This window comes from Juglans microcarpa x Juglans regia, chromosome 2D, assembly GCF_004785595.1.
Source record: "Juglans microcarpa x Juglans regia isolate MS1-56 chromosome 2D, Jm3101_v1.0, whole genome shotgun sequence".
In the NCBI taxonomy this organism is placed as follows: domain Eukaryota; kingdom Viridiplantae; phylum Streptophyta; class Magnoliopsida; order Fagales; family Juglandaceae; genus Juglans; species Juglans microcarpa x Juglans regia.
In genome coordinates, this window is record NC_054596.1 from 4,342,033 (window position 1) to 4,367,797 (window position 25,765).

Below are 25,765 nucleotides of genomic sequence, written 5' to 3' on the forward strand. Positions count from 1 at the left end.
AAAAAAAGAAAAACAAAAGAAAAAAGAAAAGAAAATCACAGAGTCTGATGTTTGAGTATATTCGGATCTATAATTTATTTTAAGTAAACAATAAAAAATTTCGCCTAAAAACAAAAAAACAAGTACAAGTAATGCGGCAAGGGTCCCGCGAAGGAACGGAACTGCGACTCCTGTACTCAGTTGAGAGCAACCATGCCGGAGGAAACGACTTCGATCGATTACGTTATGGAGGCGGCTTCCGGTCCCCACTTCTCCGGCCTCCGCCTCGACGGCCTCTTGTCCTCTCCACCGGCCTCTTTATCTTCTTCTCCTGCTCAAAGGTCCTCCGCCTCCGCTTCCGGTTTATCACCCCTAGCCGCCGATTCCAACTTCCCCAAACAGCCCTTCGTCATCGGTAACTAATTGAATCACATTTTGAAATAACTTTTCTTTTACTCCAATTATTATACTAATTCTCGCTTCTTCGTAGATTTTCGGAAGTGTTTTTACTTATGTTTTACTTTTGCTTACAGTTGGAAAGTTATTTTTTCAATATTAATCCAACTTTCAGCATTCATTTTTTTCTTTTCCCTTAGATCTTGGGATGGACGAAGTATTCGAACATAAATGCTCGAGTTTGTAAAGGAATTTATTCGTAGCATTGTTCTTTGTGCTCTAGGGTTTATTACCTTCTCCCTCCATTTTTTTTTTTTTTTTTTATAATTAATAAGAAACTTTATTCCCAAGAATAGGCAAAGCTCAAGTACACAGGACGTATACAAAGGAAACCTTCTCCCTCCATTTTATGCAACCGCTTCATTCGTTTGTTTCTTTTTTTCATTCTTATTCTTTTTCCTTTAATTTTCACTAAATTATTATTTCTTGTTTTGGCAATTTTGGGTAGGGGTCTCGGGAGGTACAGCTTCGGGTAAGACCACAGTGTGTGACATGATCATCCAACAGCTCCATGATCACCGTGTGGTCCTTGTCAACCAGGTTAGTGGCACGGCTTTCTGTTCTTTCCATTTTCACTAGACCGTTATCTTATTGAATTTCAAGGTTTATTGGATATGGCAATGTTTTAGGATTCGTTTTACCGAGGTTTGACTCCTGAAGAATCTGAACGCGTGCATGAATATAACTTTGATCATCCTGGTAAACTTTGTGGTTACAAAATCTTTCATGTGGATTTATGTTGTTTGGCGTTGTTTTTCTGTAGGGATCATTTTAAAGAAAATATATCGATTGTTTTGCAGAGGCTTTTGACACTGAGCAGCTTCTGGATTGCATTCAGAAGCTCAAATCTGGGCAATCTTACCAAGTTCCAATTTATGACTTTAAGATTCATCGCCGTTGCTCAGATAGTTTCCGGCAGGTACTCCCGTGAAAGTGTTTTCTACCCATAGCTTTACTTTTCAATTGTTGAGAGCTTGGAGAGTCGACATAGGTCCAACTGAAGGAACATTGGGTTTTAGGTTTATTATTAACCTTTAGAAAGATAGTGATAAGAGAGAGTGCTTACTTCTTCTAATACAACTCAAGTGTCCGCTAAGTTTTGTTAAACCACCCTTGATCTGTCAATAATTCTTTTCTTAAAAACTCAATCAAAATACTTTATCAGGTAAATGCTTCTGATGTTATCATATTAGAGGGGATTCTGATTTTCCATGACCAACGTGTTCGCAACATGATGAATATGAAGATTTTTGTTGACACAGGTTTGCCTCATTTCATTTAATTGTCAATCATCACCATCATTGTTATCATCACAATTTCTTCTGCATACTCACAAGGTCATTTATGATTACTAATCGCTTCATATTATTATAGCTCTTAAGTTTCACTGGCTTTCTTGTTACAATGGCCCCTGCTATATTGTTATCAAAACCATGCATAGTTTTTTAAGAGAACTTTTTTCTCCCCCTCCTAATCAGTTATGGTATTCAGGGAACACTGGTGCTGATTGGGAAATTCATATACTGATTGTTTAAGGTGTCCAGTCACGGGTCTATTACTTTTCAGTGACTTTCTTGGGCTCAAAAGTCTTAACCATTGATTCCATAATTCTGTCTTCGCTGAAGGAAGAACTTGTATCTATTGTAAATCTGATCATCTATTGTATCTATTGTAGATCAGACCATACATTCCCTTGGGCTCAAAAGTCTTAAACAATGCTCCTGCATCACATTCATTATTAAATGAATTTTTTAATAACCCATGGTGCGCCTAATGGCATCAAATGAGAGCTAGTTGGAAATAATTTTTCAAAAATGGCCAACAAGCATGGGTCAGTCTGACCTCTGCTTGATGAATGGTACTGAAGTTTGAGCTTCAATAGAGTTCTCCTTATGCCTAGAAATTGAAGTTCAAAATCATTTTGATGGAGGTTCATTGAGCTTATGAGCAGGTCGAGCTTGATTCTATAGATTACTCCAACTCACCGTCTTAAACCTAATTAGCTAAGCGGAGAGTGAAGCCCTATAAGGATGCTGCATTTTATCTTTAGGTTTTATATATAGCCATTATAAAATCACTAAATAAAATGTTGGTACTTATCATTGGCCATGATGAATCCGTGTGGTGGGCTGTTTTCACAGCACATGCACCAAAGAACCAAGGATATGGTAGCAGCAGACTTTGTGAAGGGCCCGATCCCCAGCTTTTTACTAAGTAATTTCAAGGACATGCAACTTTGATCGCCCTTCAAAGTCTCCATTCGGACATGAAACACAAAATGCAATATCAAGGAAAAAACATGCTTAGGTCCCACATTAGAAGAATCTTAATTTGTTCTTTTAAATGAATGAGCCTCAGCTTGGATCATTTTCAGTTCTATGTTTCATATATTTTTAACTGGCAAATAGAGAACACATGTTATAATTTTATATTTTGTTGCATCTCTCTCTCTCAAATGCTTCATTATGTCTTTTTTGGTGAATAATTCCTTATAGATGCTGATGTGAGACTTGCTCGTAGAATTAGACGTGACACAGTTGAGAGGGGCAGGGACATAAACTCTGTTCTTGAACAGGTTAGTACTTTGATTAATTAATATGGTGTACTTTGATTAATTAGTACTTTGATTAATTAGTACTTGGGATGGGGTGGTCGAGAAGATAGAGAGGAAGTTGGCAGCATGGAAAAGGACATATTTATCTAAAGGGGTATGATTACTCTTATAAAGAGTACTCTCTCTAATATCCCTACCTACTTCCTGTCTTTATTCCCTTTACCAGTTGGTGTGGTCAATCCTATTGACAAATTGTATAGAGATTTTTTGTGGGGAGGCATGGGAGAGGAGACTAAAACTCCCCTAGTGAGTTGGAAAAAAGTTTGTTGTCCGATTGTTGATGGAGGTTTGGGTATTCATAGCTTATGTAGTTTTAATAAGGCGTTATTGGGTAAGTGGCTATGGAGATACCATGGGGAAGAGGAAGCATTGTGGAGGGGGTGATTAATCGAAAGTATGGTAGTGATTGGGGAGGTTGGTGTACCAAGGAATGTAGGGGTTCATATGGTGTGAGTCTATGGAAGTTTATTAGGAAAGGTTGGGGTTGTTTCTTGAAACAAGTTAACTTCTCGGTTGGTGATGGTTCAAAAATCAGATTCTGGTCTGATGTTTGGTGTGGGGATACTGAATTGTCTAGAGCCTTTCTGGTTGTCTTCAGATTGGCGAATAATAAGCAAGCTTCAGTTTCAGAGTTGATGGGTCTTTTCAATGGAGTGGTGCTTTGGGATGTAAGTTTCTCCAGATCTGCCCAGGATTGGGAAGTAGAGGAGGTTACTGATTTTTTCAGATTGTTGTATTCAGTGGAGATAAGAAGACAGGGCAGGGACCAACTATGCTGGAGACAAACAGCCTCTAAAAAGTTTACAGTTCGGTCATACTATAAGGTGATACTAAATCAGCATCATATTTGCTTTCCTTGGAAGAGGATTTGGAAAGCTCATGTTCCGACAAGGGTGGCTTTTTTCGTATGGGCAGCAGCAATAGGGAATATTCAGACTATAGATAACTTGAGGAAGCGCAGAATGATTGTTTTGGATTTGTGCTTGATGTGCAAGAAAGAAGCGGAATCAGTGAACCATCAACTACTTCACTGTGAAATGGCTAAGGTGTTGTGGGATGGAGTGTTTGGAAGGGTTGGGCTGAGCTGGGTTATGCCAGAAGCAGTGGTAGATTTTCTAGCAAGCTGGACCAACTTTCAAATGCATACTTGTTCCCAAGTGGCAGCTCTGCCTTTGTGTATTATGTGGTGTATTTGGTTGGAGAGAAATGAGAGGTGTTTTAATGATAGGGAACGCAATAGAGATGCATTTTGGAAGTTTTTTATAAGCACTCTACCTAGCTGGTTCTCTGCTATTGTACTGAAGGGAGGGGCTGTAAACGAATTCTTGTCTTCGCTTTTCTAGTACTAGAATGTAACTAGGTGTTTCTTTTGTATACTTCCTGTGTACTTGGACTTCGCCTATTACATTGTGCTTAATAAAACTTTTAACTTATCAAAAAAAATAATTCCATTTTGCCAAAGACTTCCCTTGGGTTTTCATTACACATTCTTTATTTCAGCTTCATTATAATTTATTGGTTCCCTAATTGTATTAATGCACAATAGCTTTACTATCACAATTCAAAAGCGACATCTGCAGAATGCACTGATATTTAACTTCCACTACATTTTCTCCTTGAGTTTGCAACACCTTGACTAAAGAAATAGGCTACATACAATGGACAATGGTGCAACTAATTGATTAAGCTGTGTTATGTTTAATATTTCAATCCAGCTTCAACTCATTGTACTGTATGGTTCTGACATGTATTTACACTGATGCTAAATTAACTTTTTATTGTGAGCCTGTGAGATTTCGTTCATGTACTGTTGAAGTTTTCTCATCTTTGAAACTGCTGATGACATTATAATTTGCAAGAACTATGTTAATTGTGCAGTATGCAAAGTTTGTCAAGCCTGCTTTTGATGATTTTGTTCTCCCATCGAAGAAGTATGCTGATGTTATAATTCCTCGGGGAGGTGATAATCATGTCGCCATTGATTTGATTGTGCAACATATACAGACAAAGCTTGGTCAGCACAACCTTTGTAAAATATATCCAAATGTGTATGTTATTCAGTCAACATTTCAGGTATATGTTTCTTTGATTGTATTTTTTATTTTTTTTGTAACTTCATTTTTTTTTTTTGGACAAGTAAATACACCTTTTATTAACAAAAGAATGGGCAAAATGCCAGTTACAAAAAAACTCCTATGCCCTAGCTACGTAGGCGCATTAGAAGCAAGGAAATCATGCAGGTCCATGCCATTAAAGTCCACAGCAATAGCCCAAGTACAAAGAGTTCTAAGAAATAAAACTTTTAGCTTATCCACCAATCTCTCCTTGTCCTCAAACGTCCGCTCGTTTCGCTCCTGCCACAAACACCACTTGATGCATATAGGGATCATCTTCCAAACCGCTTCATTTTTTTTTATAAATGCCTACTTATCTCATTGATAAAATTCTTCTTTACTGATCATAAAACAAAAACTTTTTCAAAAATTTTTTATGAAGAAAATAAAATTCAGGGGTCTTTCTCATGGATTATGACACATCAATGGATAAATTTAAACATTAAAATTACCTAAGAAGTTCTCCCCTACACACTGCAATCTGATATGCAATTCAATTACTGTTTAATTGCTTCAGTTCTGTATGGCCCTCATGTTTGTGATCCTCGTTGCAGATAAGAGGTATGCATACACTGATTCGAGACACGGATATATCGAAGCATGACTTTGTATTTTATTCAGATCGACTGATTCGTCTGGTACTTTCTCTTGCATGGCTAAGCTGAAGTCTGTTAATTGACACGGGTTCAGTGCCCGTGTTCTTATAAAAAATAAATGACCAATTTTGTTGACATTAAACTTCAGGTTGTGGAGCATGGCCTTGGCCATCTGCCATTCACTGAGAAGCAAGTAGTTACTCCAACAGGTGTGTTAACTCAATTTATTTTGATCAATAAAAATTTGTTTACCGATTAAAAAAAAAGAGAGATTTACTTATAAAAAAAAATTCCAATAGTTTTAACTGGTAAGTTTCTTCTTAAAAAAAATTAGCAAATTCATTGGAAGACACTAACGAGGAACAACTGAAGTACATATGTAGGCTATCTTGTTTGTTTCCTCTTCTTTATCAAATATCTTCTTTATGTTCTATTTGGTCAAGATGATTGGACGGTTAGGTTTTCTGTTTTATATCATCAATATCTTGCTATTTACTTGTATCTGAAAAAAAACCATCTATATCTTGCTATTCTTCATCCAATTGTTCTTTCATTTTTTATTTCATTTTCTTATGTGATAGTTATATTATGTGATGGGGAGATATATCATGTCAATCACTAAACTTGACAAGCTTTGTGTGTGTATCCGTTTATTCATTACCATTCTTGAGAACTTTTAATTCTTTAATGTTTTTATTTATTTTGAGCTGTGAGAACCTGTGTATGCTGGCATTTTTGTTCATTTGAACGGCAGGAAGGCAAATCCTGTATAGATTTGGATGTTCTCATCTTACATAATTTAATTCCCTTTACTTGTAAAAAATGCAATTTATTCCCTTTAATTCAACCACTGAACATTGTCAGAATACTACTAATTTTCTATTTCAGGATCGGCATATACTGGGGTTGATTTTTGTAAAAAGTTGTGTGGGGTTTCCATCATTCGAAGGTGAGATTTGAATCAGGTATTGATTTTGGGAGTTTTCAGTTTCTGGTAATGAGGACTTCTTCATTTGGGAATTGGGACATGCTTTATGACCCAAGATTCCATCATATACTTTAAACATGAAGTTTAGACTCTCATCTTCCAGCATGTGGTTCCTAATGCTGTGCACATTATGTGCCTCATGGGCAATTCACCTTGTTGAATAGTATTTTTTCTTTCTGAAAAATAAGATGTTAAAGAATTTTTTATTTGTTATTTAACAGTGGTGAAAGCATGGAAAACGCAATGCGTGCCTGCTGTAAGGGAATTAAAATTGGAAAAATTTTAATTCACCGTGATGGAGATAATGGAAAGCAGGTAAAAGTTGTTATTTTGTACAATAAATTATTTGCTTGAGCTGGGGCTGAAGCTAGAGCTCTAGTTTCTATTCTTTGAGGATTGGACATAACTAATTTTAACAGTAGATTGCTGCCTTGCCTCAAGCAGCTTATATATGAGAAGCTTCCCAAGGATATATCTGAACGGCATGTCCTACTTCTAGATCCTGTTCTTGCCACAGGTAATCTTGTTTATTCCATTCAAATCTGTGTTCCTGTACCTTTCTTGATTGCTGTCAATGGTCATGGTGTAAGAATAGGCTGAGGGAAGTTCATTTCTTTGAATAAAGATGATTAATTGAATAGAAGATGGTGTATGAGAGAAAAAGGAAAGGGAAGATCTCATAAATTTCGTTAGTAAAGTAAATAGCACCGCTTCCCATTAAGCTTGATCTATTACTCAGTCCAGTTTTCATCCATTGATACAGCTTTGCTTTTTGTTCACTGCGCATCCAGCTCTAGTTAAAATAATAGTTATTTTAAGCCGCACATCCTATGTCTAGCAGATTAGAGCTGTGTTTTTGTCATGCCAACTAGTGTCCTTGCTCGTTGTCTTTACCTGTGCAAAGTTCCATATCCGTTCTTATCGGCTTTTCCATATGCCATATAGACTTCTTATGTAACGACACAACAGAGCTCTTAACCTGTCCTTAGTAATCGAACATGTGAGAAGTAGACACGTAAATAGTGAAAAGTTCAATACGATGCATTGCTTCATATCTAATATCTATTGGCTGAAGCTGTGGTAAATTTAAGATGAGCTGATCTTTATGGGGGTTATTCAATGTTTTCTATTGAAGCTAAGATTGCATGCTGATGATTAACAAGCAATCTTACTGCCTTTCTAGGGAATTCTGCTAACCAAGCAATTGAACTACTCATACAGAAAGGTGTTCCAGAATCCCACATCATATTTCTAAACCTCATCTCTGTAAGTTTTGTTTGGTATTTTCGTCATTGCCTCAATGATTGCAAGCATATATCTATTTCTTTACAATGTCTACGTACACTTACTTCAGTGCTCTTTTCTTAACTTCAGGCCCCTGAGGGAATCCATTGTGTTTGCAAGAGGTTCCCATCCTTGAAAATTGTCACCTCCGAGATTGATGTTGAGCTGAACGAAGAATTCCGGGTCATACCGGGCCTGGGTGAGTTTGGGGATCGTTACTTTGGTACTGACGATTGATCCTTGAGAGTTGTCATGTGAAGAATCGATTATTATGCGTTATTATGGGACACAATATTTTTCTAAGCAATTTTCATATATTTCTTCTGTGGCAAGTATTTTAGTAAGAATCTTCAACAGAGAATTAAGAAGATTTCAAGCATATCTTTTAACTAATGCATGAAGGCTTTTCTTTGTAATTACCCGTATGGTGTAATACTTGAATGATTGCTTGCTAAGTATTGTTGAGAATATGGATAAGAAACCAGAATATTTCAGATAGTTTCTCCTTAATCGTTTTCTTACTTTACCAACTACCAAGGCATATTTGGCAAAACACTGAGAATTTTCATTTGTAAGCTTTATTAAAAAATAAAATACTTTTCAATTTCAAATTTTTAAATTTTTTATCTAATAATTACCTAATCATTATTTAAACATAAAAATCAATACATTTTTTACAAAATTTAAAACAAAATATAAAAATAATACTTTTACGTATTTCAAAGCAATGTACATTCAAATTTTTTTTTTAATTTTATCAATTCACTTTTTCAAATTTCAATATAATTTTTATTTTAAAATATATTTTATTCTAATTTTATTCTTATTTTTTAAAATTTAATAAAATATCTACAATTAAATCATTTTACTTATACAATACATTTTACAATATATTTCACATGTTTTAAAATGAGGACATTTTTATAAAGTGATGTTATTTTTATAAAATTAAGATAGCCAAAATGTGCATTAATAACAATAACGACAAAGATAATTATTTTTATTAATGATAACATTAGTCATAATAATTATTACAAATTAAAAAATTATTTTGAGCATAAAATTTTATATATATTTTTAAATTGGATGCGATGAAATTTCTTTCAATTCATTTAAAAAATTATCACGTATTTTACTAATTAAGATATATTTATAAAAAAAAATTAAGATTTTATTTATCGACCAATAGCCAATAGGAATGGTGATAATTAAAAATTAAGTGAATATCATTTTATATACAATGAAATATTGGAGATATTTATTTCGATTTTCTATTATTATCCATTCCATTCCCGCCAGTCGCAGAGCAGCCAAAGCTCAGGACATCGCCGGACGAATGATGCGTCTGTCCCTACTCTTGCCTCGACCACCCGTCCCTATCATCACCTGCCACGTTTCCCCCGGTTCACTGCGCACCCGCCTTCCCCCTCCGTCATCTTCACCACCACAACCACCTCCATCTCTGCCTCAAAACCCTAACCAGACCGCTCTACCTTCGCTAACCTGCGCCCTACAGTGTCCTCACTTCCAATCGTACGAACCCCGTCTTCCAAGTTAATACTTTTTTTAATAAGTCTCGACAGCTTAACTGCTATTTTATTTTGTAAAATGCTTGAATTTTCAGGTGCTCTGGCTGTACTCACGAGCTCAACCTCCACCGTCCAGTTATCGTCGAGGAGGCCACAGAGTTCTTCAAGACCGTCGGTGTCTCAGATTTCACATTTGATAGTTGTAGACTGGTAAATACCAGATAATTCCTCACCATTTGTTTTTCAAAATTTATGCAAAAATCGTATGGATAATTTTCAATTCTTAGTGTTATGCTTTTGCTTGCAGTGGGAATGGAGGTGCCGCGCAAAACTGGCAGTTCGTGGCACGGTGGAAAGCCCTTTGATTGGGCTCTATCAGGAGGGTACTCATAATGTAGTGGACATTCCTGACTGTAAAGGTTCTAATTTTCAATTCCTTGCACAAAATCTCGGGTTTCGGTTTTGATGTTCAATTTTTTCAAAATTATATAGTTGGAGTTTAAAATATTCTTCGTGCAGCTCACCATCCGAATATTAATGCCGCTGTGGATCTGCTTAGACAAGGTCTTTTCTTAAAAAGCTCAATTTGTTGATAAGTTTTAGTAATGTTTTTTTTATTTGCTGGGTATGGAATTGTTGATTTTGGTTGAAATTATTATCTTCTTGATAACAATTCCAGGTATTACTAAGATGAATGTTGAACCGTATGATGAGGATCTGGGGACCGGTGATTTGCGTTATATTCAGGTGACAAATACTACTAACAATAGCATGCATGGTAAATAATATTTATGGTTGTAGTTTGTGAAAAAAAATGGAAAATTAACTTATGGTGGGTGTGTGCAGATGGCTGTGACAACATACGACACATCTCTTCCAGCCTCTGAAAGATATAGAAATGGTATTATCTGAATGCGTTGTAATAATACTTCATCGCTTTGAGCTTTTTACGCTGACCAATTTAGGATTTAAATTAATGACTTATAAGTTTTTCTAGGGAAAGTACAGGTTGCTCTAGTTTGGAATTCCAGAAATGAGAATTCCCCCAGTTCAAACAAACTTAATGCCTTGGCCACTGTAAGCTTGCTGCCCCCCTTTTTTGTTTGTGTTTCGTTTTTTGTAATGTTGTCAGATGCTTTTTTAAATATAATTTTAATGATCAATATCTTAAACAGTGTCCCACTAAAGGACAAATTTTTGCTGAAGATTGATTTGCGATGTGCACCACACCATTCTAATAAATTCAAAATTAGGTGTAATCACATGTATACTTCATGTTTACTTGGGCTATGCCTATTTCTATATCAATAAAATCTCTTCTTACTTATAAAAAAAATAAAAAAATTCAAAATTATCAGATTCGTTGGGTGCAGGGGAGGCCATTGCAAATTGATGTGCCATAATCTGACAACTGATATGCTAATTTTGACACTAATTTGGATGGATGCTTGGCATTAAAAATCAATCTTCTTGAATTAAGATATTGGTTGCAGAAAATTTTTAGTTTAGGAGACAGTATAGCGACATCACAACACAGTTCAGGGTTTGATAACTTTCGATAACCCTATTTTATTTATATAACTCGTGCAGTTTCTATGGCAAAAGGGTGGGCTGAAGAGCAATGCCCATTTAATTCATTCAGTGTGGGCTAACTTTCAGACATCGACTAATAACGTGAGTTGACAAGTGTGCGTATGCAATATTGTTTGCATGGCTTACAGATTGTAGTATTGTCCAAAAGATCAATATATCTGGAACTAAAAATGTGTTAACTGATGGTGCAGATAATTTTTGGGAATAGATGGAGACATCTTTTAGGAGAGAGAGACTTTTGGGAACGTGTTGGTGGAATCGATATTTCCTTGGCTCCATCCAGTTTTGGCCAAGCAAACACAAGGGTAGATTGACTTTCTAATCAAGCAAAGTTTTCTTACTTATTGTTTGACAGTGCATGCTTATGTTCTATTTTATAGATAACTTTATACTGGGAAGATTGACCTTTGGGATAAAAATAACATCAATTACTTGCAAAGATACAATGTTTCCTAATAATCCTAGTTATTATTATGTTTGGGCTAGAAGGCATTAAGAAAATGAGCATTGGAATCTAGATACTGCCTCAGTTTGGGATGATCAAGTGTGTTGGTCCACTTTTTTTTTATTGCATCATGCAGGTCTAGCTTCAGTTTGTATTTTTTATTTTTAAATTACTAAAACTGGATGTTTAAGTAGAAAGATAGCTTAATTTTATCTTATGTGGACACAAAATATAATAATAATACCAAGTAAAATGCAAAATGTTTCAGGCTTTTGATGTCTTGCTCCGTAAGTTACAGAAGTATGTACCTTTTGGTGCATCTGTTGCTGATTTATATGCTGGCGCTGGTGTAATTGGATTGTCTTTAGCTGCCACCAGAAAATGCAGGCAAGAACTATGATAGTTGTAAATGCCACAGGGTCCAGAGACTTTTTATGTTCAAACTTTTCTTCATTGTACAAATCTTTGTTTTTTAGGTCTGTTAAATGCATTGAGATTAACAAAGAATCAAAGTTATCTTTTGAGAAGACAATTGACCGCCTATCAAACTCTGTAGATGGCAGCATCAGCTGGCATCATGCAGATGCTTCAAAGGTTTGTTCTTAACCCTTACGTTTTGAATTTACAATCATATATGCCATAAAGTTCCCTCAGAATCTAACCCCCAAGGGTTGGCTCAAGTGGTTAAGGCCTTGGGATTGGGGGTATGCTCCCCCTAGGTCTAAGGTTCAAATCCCCTTGGGTGCAAACAATCTCTAGGGGCCATCGGACTGGGAGATTTTTCCCTTGAATTACCCAAGGTGCACTTGTGGGAAACTCCCTGTCGAGGGCCTGTGCACCCTTGGGATTAGCGGGGGGATGCTGTTTCCTGGACACCCGGTGCCAACCAAAAAAAAAAAAAAAAAGTTCCCTTAGAATCTTTTCTTCTATATAAAAAAAAGTTCCCTCAGAATCTTGTAATGCAGTGACTAAATGTGATTCCACGTATATGTAACATTTATGGCGGTAATGATTCTGTTAACATGAGATTTATTGTATAAAACAGAAGAATGATTTGGTTCTTGTGTTATAATCCTTGGTGTTTAGCTTGTAATTTAGCTATGGAATGGTCCTGTACTAATTTGGCAATGTACTTACAAGTCAACAGGAACCTCTTTCTTGGATGGTGGGGTCTGATGTAATTGTAGTCGATCCTCCTAGAAAGGGACTGGAAATGTCTCTTGTTGATGCATTACAGAATATACCAAAAGTGGAGCATAAAGCTAAGTCATCATTTGAAAGGTTCAACCACTTTGTAGTTCACTATAAAGACTTTTTATGTCGTAGCACCTGGCAAGTTTTTTTTTTGTTCTTTTCTTTTTTTAGCACCAGGCAAGTTATTTAACACAGGATGACCTATATGTCAGCTCCAGTACACACACAAAGATCAAAGATGAAAAGAGACCATGGGTTTTACGTGCAAGGGAAGCTTCAGTTCAGATTGGAAGCAAATCAACTTCAGATGACGGTCAAGCACTGCCTGAAACCCTTATTTATATTAGTTGTGGATGGGAAAGCTTTAAAGAGGTGCTTTCTCATTTAAAGTGGTCGCTGCAAAATGCTATAGAAATATGTTATAGTCAACTTTATTTTTGACTTTTTACCTGTCTTTATCTGCCTTGATTTTTCTTGAGTTTGAGGAAGTGGACTAGTTTGGTAGCTAATTTTGCAGTAATTTTTAACAGGATTGCAAGTCATTGTTGGCTAGTAAGGTGTGGCATTTGGAAAAAGCCCATGGCTATAATTTCTTTCCTGGCACCCAGAGGTATTAATCCCTCTTTTGGTCTGTTGCTTTTCCTCCCAAAATTGTATGGGTCATTATCTGAGTTCATCATCTTGAATCTAACATTATATTACTTTATTAAGTCATAGTACAATCATATACCTTTGCATGACTCCAGGAGCTGAACTTGTATTAGGCCTCATTTGGTTACATAGATGAGATGAGAAATTTGTGAATAGTAGTGATATAATTTATGAATAGTAGTGAAATAGTTTGAGTTAAGATTTTTTGGGGGTTTTGGGAAAAGAGAGAAAAAAAAGTTGAATAAAAAATTATAAAGTTAAAAGAGGGTTAGAATATAATTTTTTAATATACTTTTTGTTTTGGGATTTGAAAAAGTTGAATTGTTTTTTGTGTTTTGTTTGGAAGTTTGGGAAAGTTGTAATGATTAGGTAATGATTTGATGAAAAAGTTGAAAATTTGAAATTGAAAAATGATTGTATTTGAATGATGTTTGGATGTTCAAATGAGATGATATGGATGAAATGGTTTCAAAGGTTTGTGAAACCAAACCAGGCCTTAGCCACACTTTGGAATTTAGTTAGAGGTTCAAAAGACAGTCTGCGTTGCAATTCACTGACCCTCTAGTGAAACTTAATTTCATTGCTATTATGATCTTTGAATAAAAGCTTTTAATTGCTGTTAATGTTGAAGTACATAGATTACATTCTTGAGGTTGTGCCACTTATCTAGATAGAAGTCTCCTGGTTGTGCGCAAACATACACTAAAACTGCTTTAAGTTCTAAAGGAGGCTTGGCCCTGCATTTAAGGGAGCATTAAGGATGAAGGAAGTTGAACATAAATTTTATTTTATAAATTTGCAAAAAAATCCTGTAAAAAAGAGTGTAAAAATAAAATCGGAATCTTGAATTATAATCTTCTTCACCAATAAACTAATAAAAGTAAAGGATGGTGTCTTTGAGGGAAGAGGAAAGACAATCGGAAATTCGGAAATTCTGTGGTTTACTGTTCTAATGTAGACAGAGTAATTCCTAGAAGAAATATACATTGAATTGCCACAAGTATGTAGTTGATATTCAAACATTGTTCTATATGGTACTTCGTATGTAGGATCCTACAAACTGCTTATCTACCTGAAATTGAAAAATGAATGCGTCATGGAATTTTCTTCTCTCTAATTTTTTAGGGAGAGGAGGTGCACAGGCGTGGTTTTTTTTTTTTTTTTTTTTTGTTTTCAGTCAATATGTCCATAACAATTGATTTTTGGCTATGTTCCCAGCATTGAGGTTTTGGCCGTGTTCAAGAGGGGTCAAGGAGGAGGCCTCAAGAAAAAGAAATTGGGGAAGAAAAAGAAGAAACGTTTGTAAGGACCACTGAGATATGGATTTAGCATGATGTTTCTTGAGAGTCCCATTGGACTAAGAGAAGTTGCACGTAAGAAGAGAGAAGAAGATGGATGCACTATGCATGTGGGAGATGGGTAAATCCCCAAAAAGGGAAGATTCACTGTGCACTTGTCATAGTCCATTCCCCTGTATCCTTTCATTCAAAAGGGAATCGTTGTTCATCAAAATAATGATATTTGTATAAAAGGATTGATTACATCAAAGTGAATTTGATGAAAGAATCATAAATTTTGGAATTAATTGAAGGGAATGCATGAGGTGATTGGTAGCTTCAAGAAATCTGCTAATATCAATGGATGATTGAGACTCAGTAATATTTAAAAAATAAAATAAAATAAAAAATGTAACGGACTCAGTTCTCCTTTTCTCCTTCCTTCTTCTTCGCCAAATGAGGAAAGGCGGTCAAAATGTTGTAGGGCCTCAAGTCCTGCCTGGTCAATATCCCTACCACCGGAGGCACCTATAATTAATCGGAGCACCAAAAATATCAGGTTAGTTTTTTAAATTGGTAAATGACCATCTTGAATACTCGTATGCAAGTTTCATTTTAATTTTTAGAAAGAAAAAATTTTGGGAATTAAATGAAAGCTTGATGAGAGATGCTAAATTCGAAATAAAATAGACACATAAAGTGAGTATAGACAACATAAATCCTATTATTTGACCTATGATAAAAAGAATTTAAAAGAATCTTTTTGGGATGAACTCACCCCCTCTCCTGCAAACTTTGGCACAATGAGCAAATGGCGGAGTCCCATCTGCCTGAAAAGCACCAGGGCTTTTGCCACGGACATGCTCTCCATCACAGTAAAAGGCGTTGTATTGGTGAGAGGATGCAGATCGACGTACAACTCCATTTCCTCCTTCGACACAGCCACCTCCTCAATTTTTCCTACCCTTTCGGCCAGTTCAACCGCGGTAAAGTTATCTCTCACTTCCCACTCTTCTGTTCTCCTTTTCTCGCTCAAGAACCACTTTTTCTTCAGAACTTGGAGAAGGTGAGCTCTTAGGATTATTCCATGTAGTTCTGTTGCCCCATTGCCTACTCCCACCTGTGCCACCACGCCCTCATCCACAACTGGGAAACCGTTGTGTGTAGTATTTCTGAGGACATCCACAATACGAGCCACCTTTTCTACTCCACGCAGGGTGACCACCGGTGGCTTGACGTCAGCAAGCTCCCCAACGGTGAGATTTCTCATAAATGGTTCTGGATTTGCATCCAAGAAAGGCAGGCCTTTCAAGTGCAGTATAATTTCATAGATGCTTGGATTGAAACTGTCTCCAACAGTTTTGGCAATTAGGAGGACCATCATTGTTATGGGTAGCAAATGAAGGTTGTTGGTGAGTTCGAGGAATATCACACAAAGTGAAACAGTCATCCTCATTGAGCCAGCCATGAGCGAGGCTGCCCCAAGCACGGCAAAAAGTCCCTGATCAATATTTGTACAAGACCCCATGGCAATACCTAGCAGACGGCCATAACCTGAGCCCATGAGGATGATTGGGAGGAAGAGTCCGGACGGCACGGCAATGCCAAAGGTAAACAGTCCTAAGATACAGTAGAGTGCAGAGAAGATTAGAAGGGAGGGGATTTGATATTCTGTAGGAGTGTTCGTGGAGAAGATGTTTCGGACAGCATCATCATTGGTGGTAAGGAGTAGAGTGGCAAGGTCGTTGTAGTAACCGGCCGGGCAGTTAAATTGCTTGAAGTTGCCAGAGCGTCCATTGGTGGGGCATTCCGTTTCTGAAAGGGAGGAGTCACAAGGCTGGCATTTGGCTAGAAAAGGGAGACCATATTGGCACGCTGAGGTGAAGACTGCGATAGTGACACTTAGAAGGAGCTTATGTAGTCGTCCCTTCCTGCAACAGCACAGACAAAAACAGCCAATGTCAGTTTGAGCTGAGTCCTCGTGACAGAAATAGTGTAGGTTCGTAGTCTGACTCGATCAAATTACTCCAATAAACTTGGGTCAGCCGAGTCTAGGGGTTGAATGTCATGGTGTTGAGTTGAGTTGAGTTGTCTCTAAAACTCACTTCAAGTTTATGGTTTGCAGCAAACTGTGTGAACTTAGCTCGAGCATCGCTTTGGCTTTCTTCCGGGGTTTGCATAATAGTAACAAGAATGAGATTGGATATTTATTATGCTTACTGATTGATGAAACTGTAGAGTCTGAGGACCTTGTGAAGTAAAAAGTTGTAAAGGCTTCCCAAAACTCCACCACTAATGCCGATCACAACAACTGGGATGATATCCATCACATGATATGTAATAGTAACGTTGCTCACGTCAAACATAATTAGCCCACCTGTTCCGAAGAGTCCACATTCCCCAGAACTGCATATCTGAATAAAAGCCCTGAGCACCACCGCAACAACTGCCGTGCTGAAAAATGTTCTCCAGAGGAGGGCACTCCTCCACCACGTAGCAACCTCTTCTAGGGAAAACAGGACACCACCCACCGGAGCTCGGAAAGCTGCACAAACACCTGAGGAAGCACCACAGGTAATAAGATCACGGCGGTCCCTGTCGTTGTTGAAGTAGCGAAGCCAGCGCCATTTAAGCCGGTAATTACTAGGCCCTCCTTGGCCCAGTAAAGAAGCAATGCAAGCGCCAATGTGTACCAGAGGTCCTTCCTTTCCTAGATCTAGTCCAGCAGCGACTGCTCCAATGCTTCCAACTATCTGCACCAGTGAATGGGTTTCAGGCCGCTTAGCCAATTATAAACAGGCTTGAGAAAAAATAAATAACATACACAAGTGGTGGAATTTAGCATTGCTTTAGAAAAAAAAAATGGAATTTAACGTTGCTCATAACTCTCTGAACTGGATTCTGATAATGCACATTAGGTATATACATGTCGCTAGATCATCCGATAATGCACACCTAACTCGTAAGGATTAGATGAATGTCACTGGATTCTTTTTTGTTTCCCCTCAATCATGTGTCACAGGATCTAAGGATATTATTGCATCAAGTCCATCCTAAATTCTTTCTTTAAATAAATGTTCTTCTCTCCCCTGAATAAATCCTATTAGCTCTCCACAGATTTCCCAGATACAGATAGAGCCCCCTCCCTCTCTCAAATGCAGAATTTCCTTGTCGATCAGGAATAGAATCCATGAAGATGATTTCTTATTGGAGATAAATCCCATCTGAAGAAACTTGTATTCTGGTAGTGATTCTTCCTCCCAAATCAGAATCCTTTGCCGTGGCACCTAATCCGCGATTTAAAAAACAAAAAAAAAAAAAACATACAGGTTCTTACATGTGGAAAAATCAACCCACCTTGACGATCAATGTTGCAGCGCCAAACATGTTGGGAGTGTCGACTCCATTAAGATAAGCTTTGATTTCGGGTATCCCTGGCCCCGCTGCAGTCGGCGCAAAACAGACGCACAGAACAGTAGCAAACAGAGTGAGAAGAAAATTAGCCGCAGTGAAAAAGATGAACCCCGTCAAATACCTGCACCAAATTCAAAATAGATCATACAATTTCCAGTGTACAAGTTACTACATTGATCACAGGAACTGTTTCGGGTAGAAAATGAAATAGAAACGAGAAGAAATATCATCGAACCTTTTCTTCTGAATCAAGTGAGAAACGGCAAGAAGTTTGTAGCCAGCAATGTTCTCAACCGCAAGATTGATGAGGGTAGCAATCAAACCAGTAAGAAGTCCAACAAGGAATGCAAGCGTCCACTTTAAAAATATATACTGCAGCACTTGAACTTTGGATCTGCTTCTCCAGTCATGCTTGAATAGATCATTCTCATTGATCCTGCATCAAAGCCACTTGAGAATTTCATCTACATGAATGTTTCTTTGGGGAAGTAGCTAGCACAAAAGATAGAAGGAAGAGACCAAAAGAAGACTGTTTTATTAGTTATTACTCATAGTCCAAGCTCTCTATATAGGAAACTTTAGCTCCAACCATAGCCAGTGGATTGGAGGAAAGAGTTCGGCTTCTCTTGAGGAGTGACTGATTTAGAGGGTTGCTTTCTGGATCTCTATCTTCTTCTGCTGCTTCTTCCATGTCGTGGATGGTTTTTGTATGATCTACAACTTGGCTTGACTCTTCCTCCATTGGAGCAATATAAGTAAATTGACACAGAGAAGCCTAGCTAGCTAGAAGCTCCAAAGTCGTTGGTGCTTTTATTTATTGATCAGGATAGGAACAAAGTGAGGTATCTTTTATGTTCGCGGAAAATAGGAGGGGGGTGGGAGCTCTACTTATGTTGCAATCTACATGGCCATACTTGTTTTGTCCGTACTAAAGTATATTTTATTTTATTTTATAGTTATTGAAAGACATTTTATTTTTATTCTGAATGAACATATAGATGGCAGACTGAGACAAAGCTATGAAGAACTATATAAATAAATCAAGGTTTATGGGCATCCTGCATTACGACATCATCGGATAATAAGGCTTGGACTCTTGGCAATAAATGATTGACCATGTTTGGTCTAAGTACTCTTTTTCATTTGCAATACCATTTCCTATCGATCCAAGCTTTCTTTAAATGTAATCTCCATTTTTTGTTTTTAACTATTTCATTATCAAAAATTCTATATACAGTCACTTTTATATATTATGATTAGATGTGTCATTTTTTTAATATAAAATAATTATTTTAACCAATTACATAAGTAAAATACATAAAAAATACGTAAAAATAACTGTATGTAACAGAACTCATTCACTATAAAAAAAAATATATTACTCTCATCTCCATGCATCCATGCAGCAACAAATTTTACAGTTTTTTTCAAGAAATTAAATTGATATTGATATTTAGAAATAATTAAACAAAATAACATAATTTATAAATAAAATTACTCTTTGATCATTAGATGGACCCATAATAATATTGAGGAAATAAAACGATTATTTAGTGTCAAATTAAAGCAAATCATTGTCAAGAATCAAGATATCCTTCCAAAATATATATATATATATATATATATATATATATATATATATACACACACACACACACCACACCAACTGATTGAGAACATATCCAATAAAAAAAATAAAAAATCTGCAGACAATAATTTTCTTACATAATCCAGATCGATCAGTATCGTATGATTGCCACATTTTCACGTGTTTTTGCTGTCTCAACTATCTTCTTTTTCTCTCTTTAACAGATAAGCACCAACCAGAAAACAGGTCAAGTAAATGACACGTGGATGACTACGATCAGCGGAATGATCAGATTAACGGTGCAAATAAACCGGCCCTTGGGGTGCTCGAAACGCCCATCTTATCCACAGTTTTTATAGAGGCGTAATTAAAATATAATAATCAATGAAAATAATTATATGCTCCAAGATGCGGATTTCACGAAGGCATCAACATGCATGGGACCCCATCATACCATCACCTTCTTCTTGTTCAATCACAGTGACCATATAATTCCAAATCTGCCAATAAAAAAGGTGAAATATTCAATTTTTTTCATTTTTTTATTATTATTTTTCAATCAATCAATGAGAGATGGCGTGTGGTGTTATGGGGGCACGTGGCAAACATCAGTTCTTCATGATCGGCAGACAAGTGAATCACAATAGGCTTGTCGTTTTTTGCATGTGTTCTAAATCTCGTTAAAAAAATAATTTGTAAAAATTTAGAATGACTTGCAAACTCTAAATTTATATATAGAATTACTCATCTCGTTACGTCTCTAAAACATTTTATTTGTAATGATCCATTCATCCAGCCATGTTTTGATTTAAATTTTTGAAATAATATAATAATCAATAAGAACTCGAAACTATAATTAATTTTAAACAAGTATTAGATCTACAAATAAATTTTATACAATAAAAATTTACAAACTGGTTGTGACTTATATATACTTTAGATTTATTTTACAATAAAATAAATTTATAATTTGATTAATCACATTAAATCACATTAATTTATAAAATATTCTCGTGTAAGATGTTTGCATATCATGTAGACCAAGTATTCTCTTAATTTGTTCAACATTTGTTATTTATGTTTTATATTGCGATATTTTTAATCATATTTTTTAAATGTGAGATTAACCATTTAAAAAAAAAAAACAGAACTTAAGCAACAAGAAGTTAATTCCAATTTAACCATTGAACCACTGTTATTAATACCGTATCATATCGGTTGATACGGTCGGTATTTGCCGTACTGACCATCGCGTTGATACAAGTACTATATATATTTCGTACCGACTCAAATACCGGCCGTACCGGTCAATATTTCGGCATGTATCGGCCTGTGTACTGACCTGTACCAATTGATATTTCGGTCTTAAATTTTTTTTTTCATTTTTTTACACTACAAACTCATTTTTTTACATTCAATTCAAATTAAATTATTTATAATTTATATATATATGTATTTATATATAATTTATTCATATATCGAATATTTCAAAACGGTATACAAAATAATATCGATATCAAAATATTTCATTTCAATATATTGACCGGTACAACACAGGTACAAGTAGGGCACCATCTTCGGTCCCCTGGCTGCGGATCGACCTATGTATATACACACAACATATGTAGGACACTTCACTGGAATCGAGAGTTCCAATCGATACTTTCAACCCATCACTGCATTAATTATAATTTTTTTTCTTTTAAACATTTCTTAACATCTTTAAATATTTTTTAAAAAATACATAAATTTAATAATATTCAATTTCTTAATCATTAAAAATAATGGGTACAAATCATCGGTTGAAAAGGTATTTCCTTTTTATGTATGGTGAACCAAAGAATACAAATAAAAAATAGCGCAACCATCTATAAAACTTAGGTCTTATTTATTTTTATAGATGAGATAAGATAAAATAAAATTAATTAAAATTAAATAAAATATTATTAAAATATATTTTTTAATATTATTTTTATTTTAAAATTTAAAAAAGATGAAATGTTTATTTTATTTTATATAAAGATTTAAAAAAATTATAATAATTAAATGAGATGAATTATAAAGAATTGTGAAAATAAACGATCAAGTGAGGAAGAAAACCAACCCAATTTCCATTATTTTAATTGGTCAATAAAGTCGGCTCCCTCCACCAAATCCCAGCAAACCCATGCCACTACAATTTTGATCGTAGTTAATTATCACAATTTTTTTAAGTTATTGTTTGGCTTCACAAATATTTATCTTACCTCATTTTAATATTTAAATATAAATATTTTTTAATTTTAAATTTTTAAATTTTTTATCTAATCATTATTTAATCATTAAAATTTTTATAAACTTTTAAATAAAACACAAAAAGTAACCAAACTTTTTCAAATCTCTAAAAAAAATTATATGAAAAAATTATATTATAACCATTTTTTAATTTTATAATTTTTTCTTCAATTTTTTTTCTCTCTTCTCAAAATCTATAAAAATTTCAACTCAAATCATTTCATTAGTATTTACAAATTATCTTACTACTATTCACATATTTTTTATTTCATCTATGTAATCAAACGGGCCTAAGTTCAACCTCTATAGTACATCTAAAATATCATTCTTAATCTAAAAACATATGGTTCTATTATTTTTAATGTTATTACAATTTACAAAATTCTCATCTTATATCATTTTATTTCATTTCCCCAACGTCTCCTTAAGAGTACTCACTATCAAAATCTTAAACATGATTGGGTTAAAACTTCTTGTGATATTGAAACAACAATCACCACCTTATAATATGTGGTTCAATTTGGAGCTTCTAATTAGAGGATAAAAAAAAATTAGATCAATATTCCGTCAAGGTCTTGTCACAATTTGGGAGAATCTTTTTCTATTAAAATTACTTTGCACTTAAGGTATGAATTGAAAACATTTTGTAAACGAGAAAGTTAATAACACTTGAGAACCCTCTTTCCCTATAGAATCGTGGGATTTTTTTCAAATATAACGTTAATCTCTTTTATAGTCTCTCAAAAATTAAAAAAGTCCTCCCTAATTTGCCTCCCTAAAATCTTTAAAACAAGAAATTTTAACCTACTCTCGTTGTAACATCCTGTATTTAGGTGTATTTTTATTGAAGTATTATTTTTATTTTATTCAAAAATTATTCTCTTGTTTTAAAATTATTGGATTTTAATTGGATTATTTTTAGGATTTTTAATTGGTGAAAATTAATTTTTATGTGCTTTCTTAATATTTATTTATTGTTGTGCATTTAAATTGTTTTTCATATTTAATTAATTATTGTGGGATTTAATTATTTCAATTTGACTTTACTATTACGTTTAAATTATTTTATTTAACTTATGGTTTTGAAATCGTTTCCGTTGGATCATTTTTGTGACCCAAATTATGAGAATTAGACATCATTTATTTTCCCTCCATTTTTCTTTCCTCTCCTTTTCTTTTCTTTCTTTTCTTTTTTCTTTTTTCCTCCTTATTTCCCCTTCTCCCGCGCGCGAAGCGTAGCCCCTCCCTCTCTCTTCCCGTGCGTCCGTCGTTCACCCTCAACCCACCGCCGTCGGGCCGTCGTGTCCTGCACCGCCCAGCCCAGCAGCTCCCCCACCGGCCGGCGACCACCCCCCATCAATTCCAGCCTCCCTTGAGCCGCCGTGAGCCTCTACGCACTGCTGGAAGCCGCAGCACTCTTTCCGCCGCTGCGCCGCCGTCGCACCACCATTGGCCACCATCTTCCTACCACTTCATCCTCGACCTCTTGGCAACCCATTGGACCCAACCCCAGCTCCGATCCGCCACCGGTAAAGCTCCACCATCTACATTTCCGATTTGGGTATTTTGGTCTTCTACCGCCCATTGCGCCACCACCCACGGCCAACCTTCACCACCACTAGCTTCACCGACCTCCTAGGCCCTACTCTATCAAATTAGAGTATTCGTTTGTCACCGTTGAAAGTGGGTATCTGTGACCCACGGCCACAGTGTATTTTACACTGTTCGACAGCTATTTTTCCACTTCGAGCACACCTGTGATCCTCGGAAAATTATTATATAGCATTGTAAGTATTTCTCCAAAGAACTTTCGTAATTTAAATATATTTTTGCACTAACCCATTTCACTGTATTTTTGGCATGTCGGACTGAGTCCGAGGAGTTCGTGGGTCGGATGGATTTGTGATTGGAATTGTTTGGTTGGTTTGGTTGTTGATGAGTTGTTTTGATTGGATTTGTTGGGATTGGTTCTGGATGGATGTTGGATCAGTGTTGGTGCATGTTCATATCATTATTTCATGCATGATCATGTTTGTAAAGAAAACTGGGTTTTCGTGTATTGCATTCATGTTCATGTGTTTATGAAAACTGAGTTTTCATGTGAGAATGGATTTTGGGTGCGTGTGTATCACGACCCCAAGCTGAGATGTGGTATTAACTCGGTGGAGCTCCTCTAGTTACTCGGGAGCTGAATATACTGAGTAACGTCCCCTGGATTGTCGCCGGGCGACAATGGGATCGGACGAGATGGTCTCGTGCCGACTCCGTGGTCCTTCTGCTGGCGGGGACTAGAGGATGTCTGGTCACGTACGCGCTGGGCACGGAACTGGGCATCGCTCGTTGCGTAGTGTGGGTGCTTGGCCATGTACGCGCTGGGCACGGAACTAAGCACTGCTACCAAGCCAGGACGTGCGGATGGTCCATAGGGGAGGCCATGGTGCATATGGAATTAATGCATGGTGCATTTGGAATTAATGCACTATTTTCTGGGAAAATAGTGCGAGTTGGATTTCTGGGTAAATCATTTTCTGGGAAAATGTTTTACGGATATTTTGGGCCAAAATGGGATTTTGGCTTGTGTTGGAAAATTATCATTTTCTGGAAAAATGATGTCTTGTGGAAAAATGCATATTTCATCATGTGCATGCATGTTAGTTGCATTTAATGCATTTTATATTACGTTGTCATTTGAGGTCATACTTACCTGCAATACCATTTTGTGGTAACGCAGATTTTGATGCAGATGAGGAGGAGGAGGGCGAGCCTGAGGAGACGGCTCCGCCTGAGGAGTGATCTGGGATCACTCGTTTGTTTATTTGAAAACTATTGTAATATATTTTTATGGATGACTGTATAACTGCTATTTAAATTTTTACTGATGTTTGATTATAAATAAATTTTGGTACCTAGTTGACTATCCGCTGCGTTATTTTATTTGTACAGTGTTGCATACACACACACTGGCACTTCGTTGGGATGTGTGACCGTGTTATCAGCATTCTGGTGTCTCGATCCCTATGTATTTATGTAAGGGAGATTAGGGGCGCCACACTCGCTACAAGAAAAAACACTTTTTATAACATCGTAATTCGTCACAAAAAGTAGATAAAATAGCCGCAATTAATCTTTTCCGTCAATTTTTAGTTTTTGTACATTCGTCGGAATTATAAAGTCACTTTTACTCTTAATAAACGAAATCTAAAATTGAATATTCCAAATCTGCCAATAAAAAAGGTGGAATATTCAATTTTTTTTTTATTTTTTTTTATTATTTATCAATCAATGAGAGATGGCGTGTGGTGTTATAGGAGCAGGTGGCAAACATCAGTGCTTCGTGATCCACAGACAAGTGAATCACAATAGGCTTTTCCTTTTTTGTACGTGTTGTAAATCTCGTTTAAAAAATAATTTGTAGAAATTTAGAATGACTTGCACACTCTAAACTTATATTTAAAATTACTCATCTCGCTATGTCTCCGCAACATTTTATTTGTAATGATCCATTCATCCAGCCATGTTTTGGTTTAAATTTTGAAATAATATAATAATCAATAAGAACTCGAAACCATAATTAATTTTAAAGAAGTATTAGGTCTATAAAAAAATTTTACATATAGAAAAAAAATTTACAAACTGGATGTGACTTAATATATACTTTAGATTTATTTTATAATAAAAAAATTTTACAATCGATCACATTAATTTGTAAAAATTTCTGGTATAAGATGTTTGTATATCATGTAGACCAAGTATTCTCTTAATTTGATGA

At 35.8% G+C, this 25,765-nt stretch overlaps 3 protein-coding genes across 3 annotated transcripts; 2 read left to right on the top strand and 1 right to left on the bottom strand.

Annotated features, from left to right (window-relative positions):
- The first annotated feature begins 104 nt into the window (after positions 1 to 104).
- On the top strand, positions 105 to 8,525 carry LOC121250360 (uridine kinase-like protein 1, chloroplastic). Its single transcript, XM_041149475.1, has 14 exons — positions 105 to 394; positions 884 to 975; positions 1,065 to 1,134; positions 1,236 to 1,354; positions 1,601 to 1,697; positions 2,931 to 3,010; positions 4,928 to 5,122; positions 5,718 to 5,801; positions 5,908 to 5,968; positions 6,648 to 6,708; positions 6,969 to 7,062; positions 7,192 to 7,264; positions 7,931 to 8,013; positions 8,122 to 8,525. The coding sequence occupies exons 1-14, from the start codon at positions 193 to 195 to the stop codon at positions 8,266 to 8,268; spliced, it is 1,458 nt and encodes a 485-aa protein (XP_041005409.1). The 5' UTR covers positions 105 to 192; the 3' UTR covers positions 8,269 to 8,525.
- Positions 8,526 to 9,306: 781 nt separating this feature from the next.
- On the top strand, positions 9,307 to 15,028 carry LOC121250099 (uncharacterized RNA methyltransferase pc1998). The gene is made up of 15 exons (XM_041149035.1): positions 9,307 to 9,564; positions 9,656 to 9,770; positions 9,868 to 9,979; positions 10,080 to 10,124; positions 10,240 to 10,307; positions 10,407 to 10,461; positions 10,558 to 10,637; positions 11,151 to 11,234; positions 11,345 to 11,458; positions 11,867 to 11,985; positions 12,075 to 12,192; positions 12,746 to 12,879; positions 13,005 to 13,164; positions 13,323 to 13,402; positions 14,662 to 15,028. Exons 1-15 carry the CDS (start codon positions 9,368 to 9,370, stop codon positions 14,747 to 14,749), a joined length of 1,569 nt encoding a protein of 522 aa, XP_041004969.1. The 5' UTR covers positions 9,307 to 9,367; the 3' UTR covers positions 14,750 to 15,028.
- Positions 15,005 to 19,014, bottom strand: LOC121250098 (chloride channel protein CLC-b). Its single transcript, XM_041149034.1, has 6 exons — positions 18,683 to 19,014; positions 18,370 to 18,570; positions 18,078 to 18,255; positions 16,941 to 17,473; positions 15,499 to 16,651; positions 15,005 to 15,248 (listed from the first exon to the last, which is right to left on the bottom strand). Exons 1-6 carry the CDS (start codon positions 18,874 to 18,876, stop codon positions 15,141 to 15,143), a joined length of 2,367 nt encoding a protein of 788 aa, XP_041004968.1. The 5' UTR covers positions 18,877 to 19,014; the 3' UTR covers positions 15,005 to 15,140.
- Between the last annotated feature and the right edge of the window lie 6,751 nt (positions 19,015 to 25,765).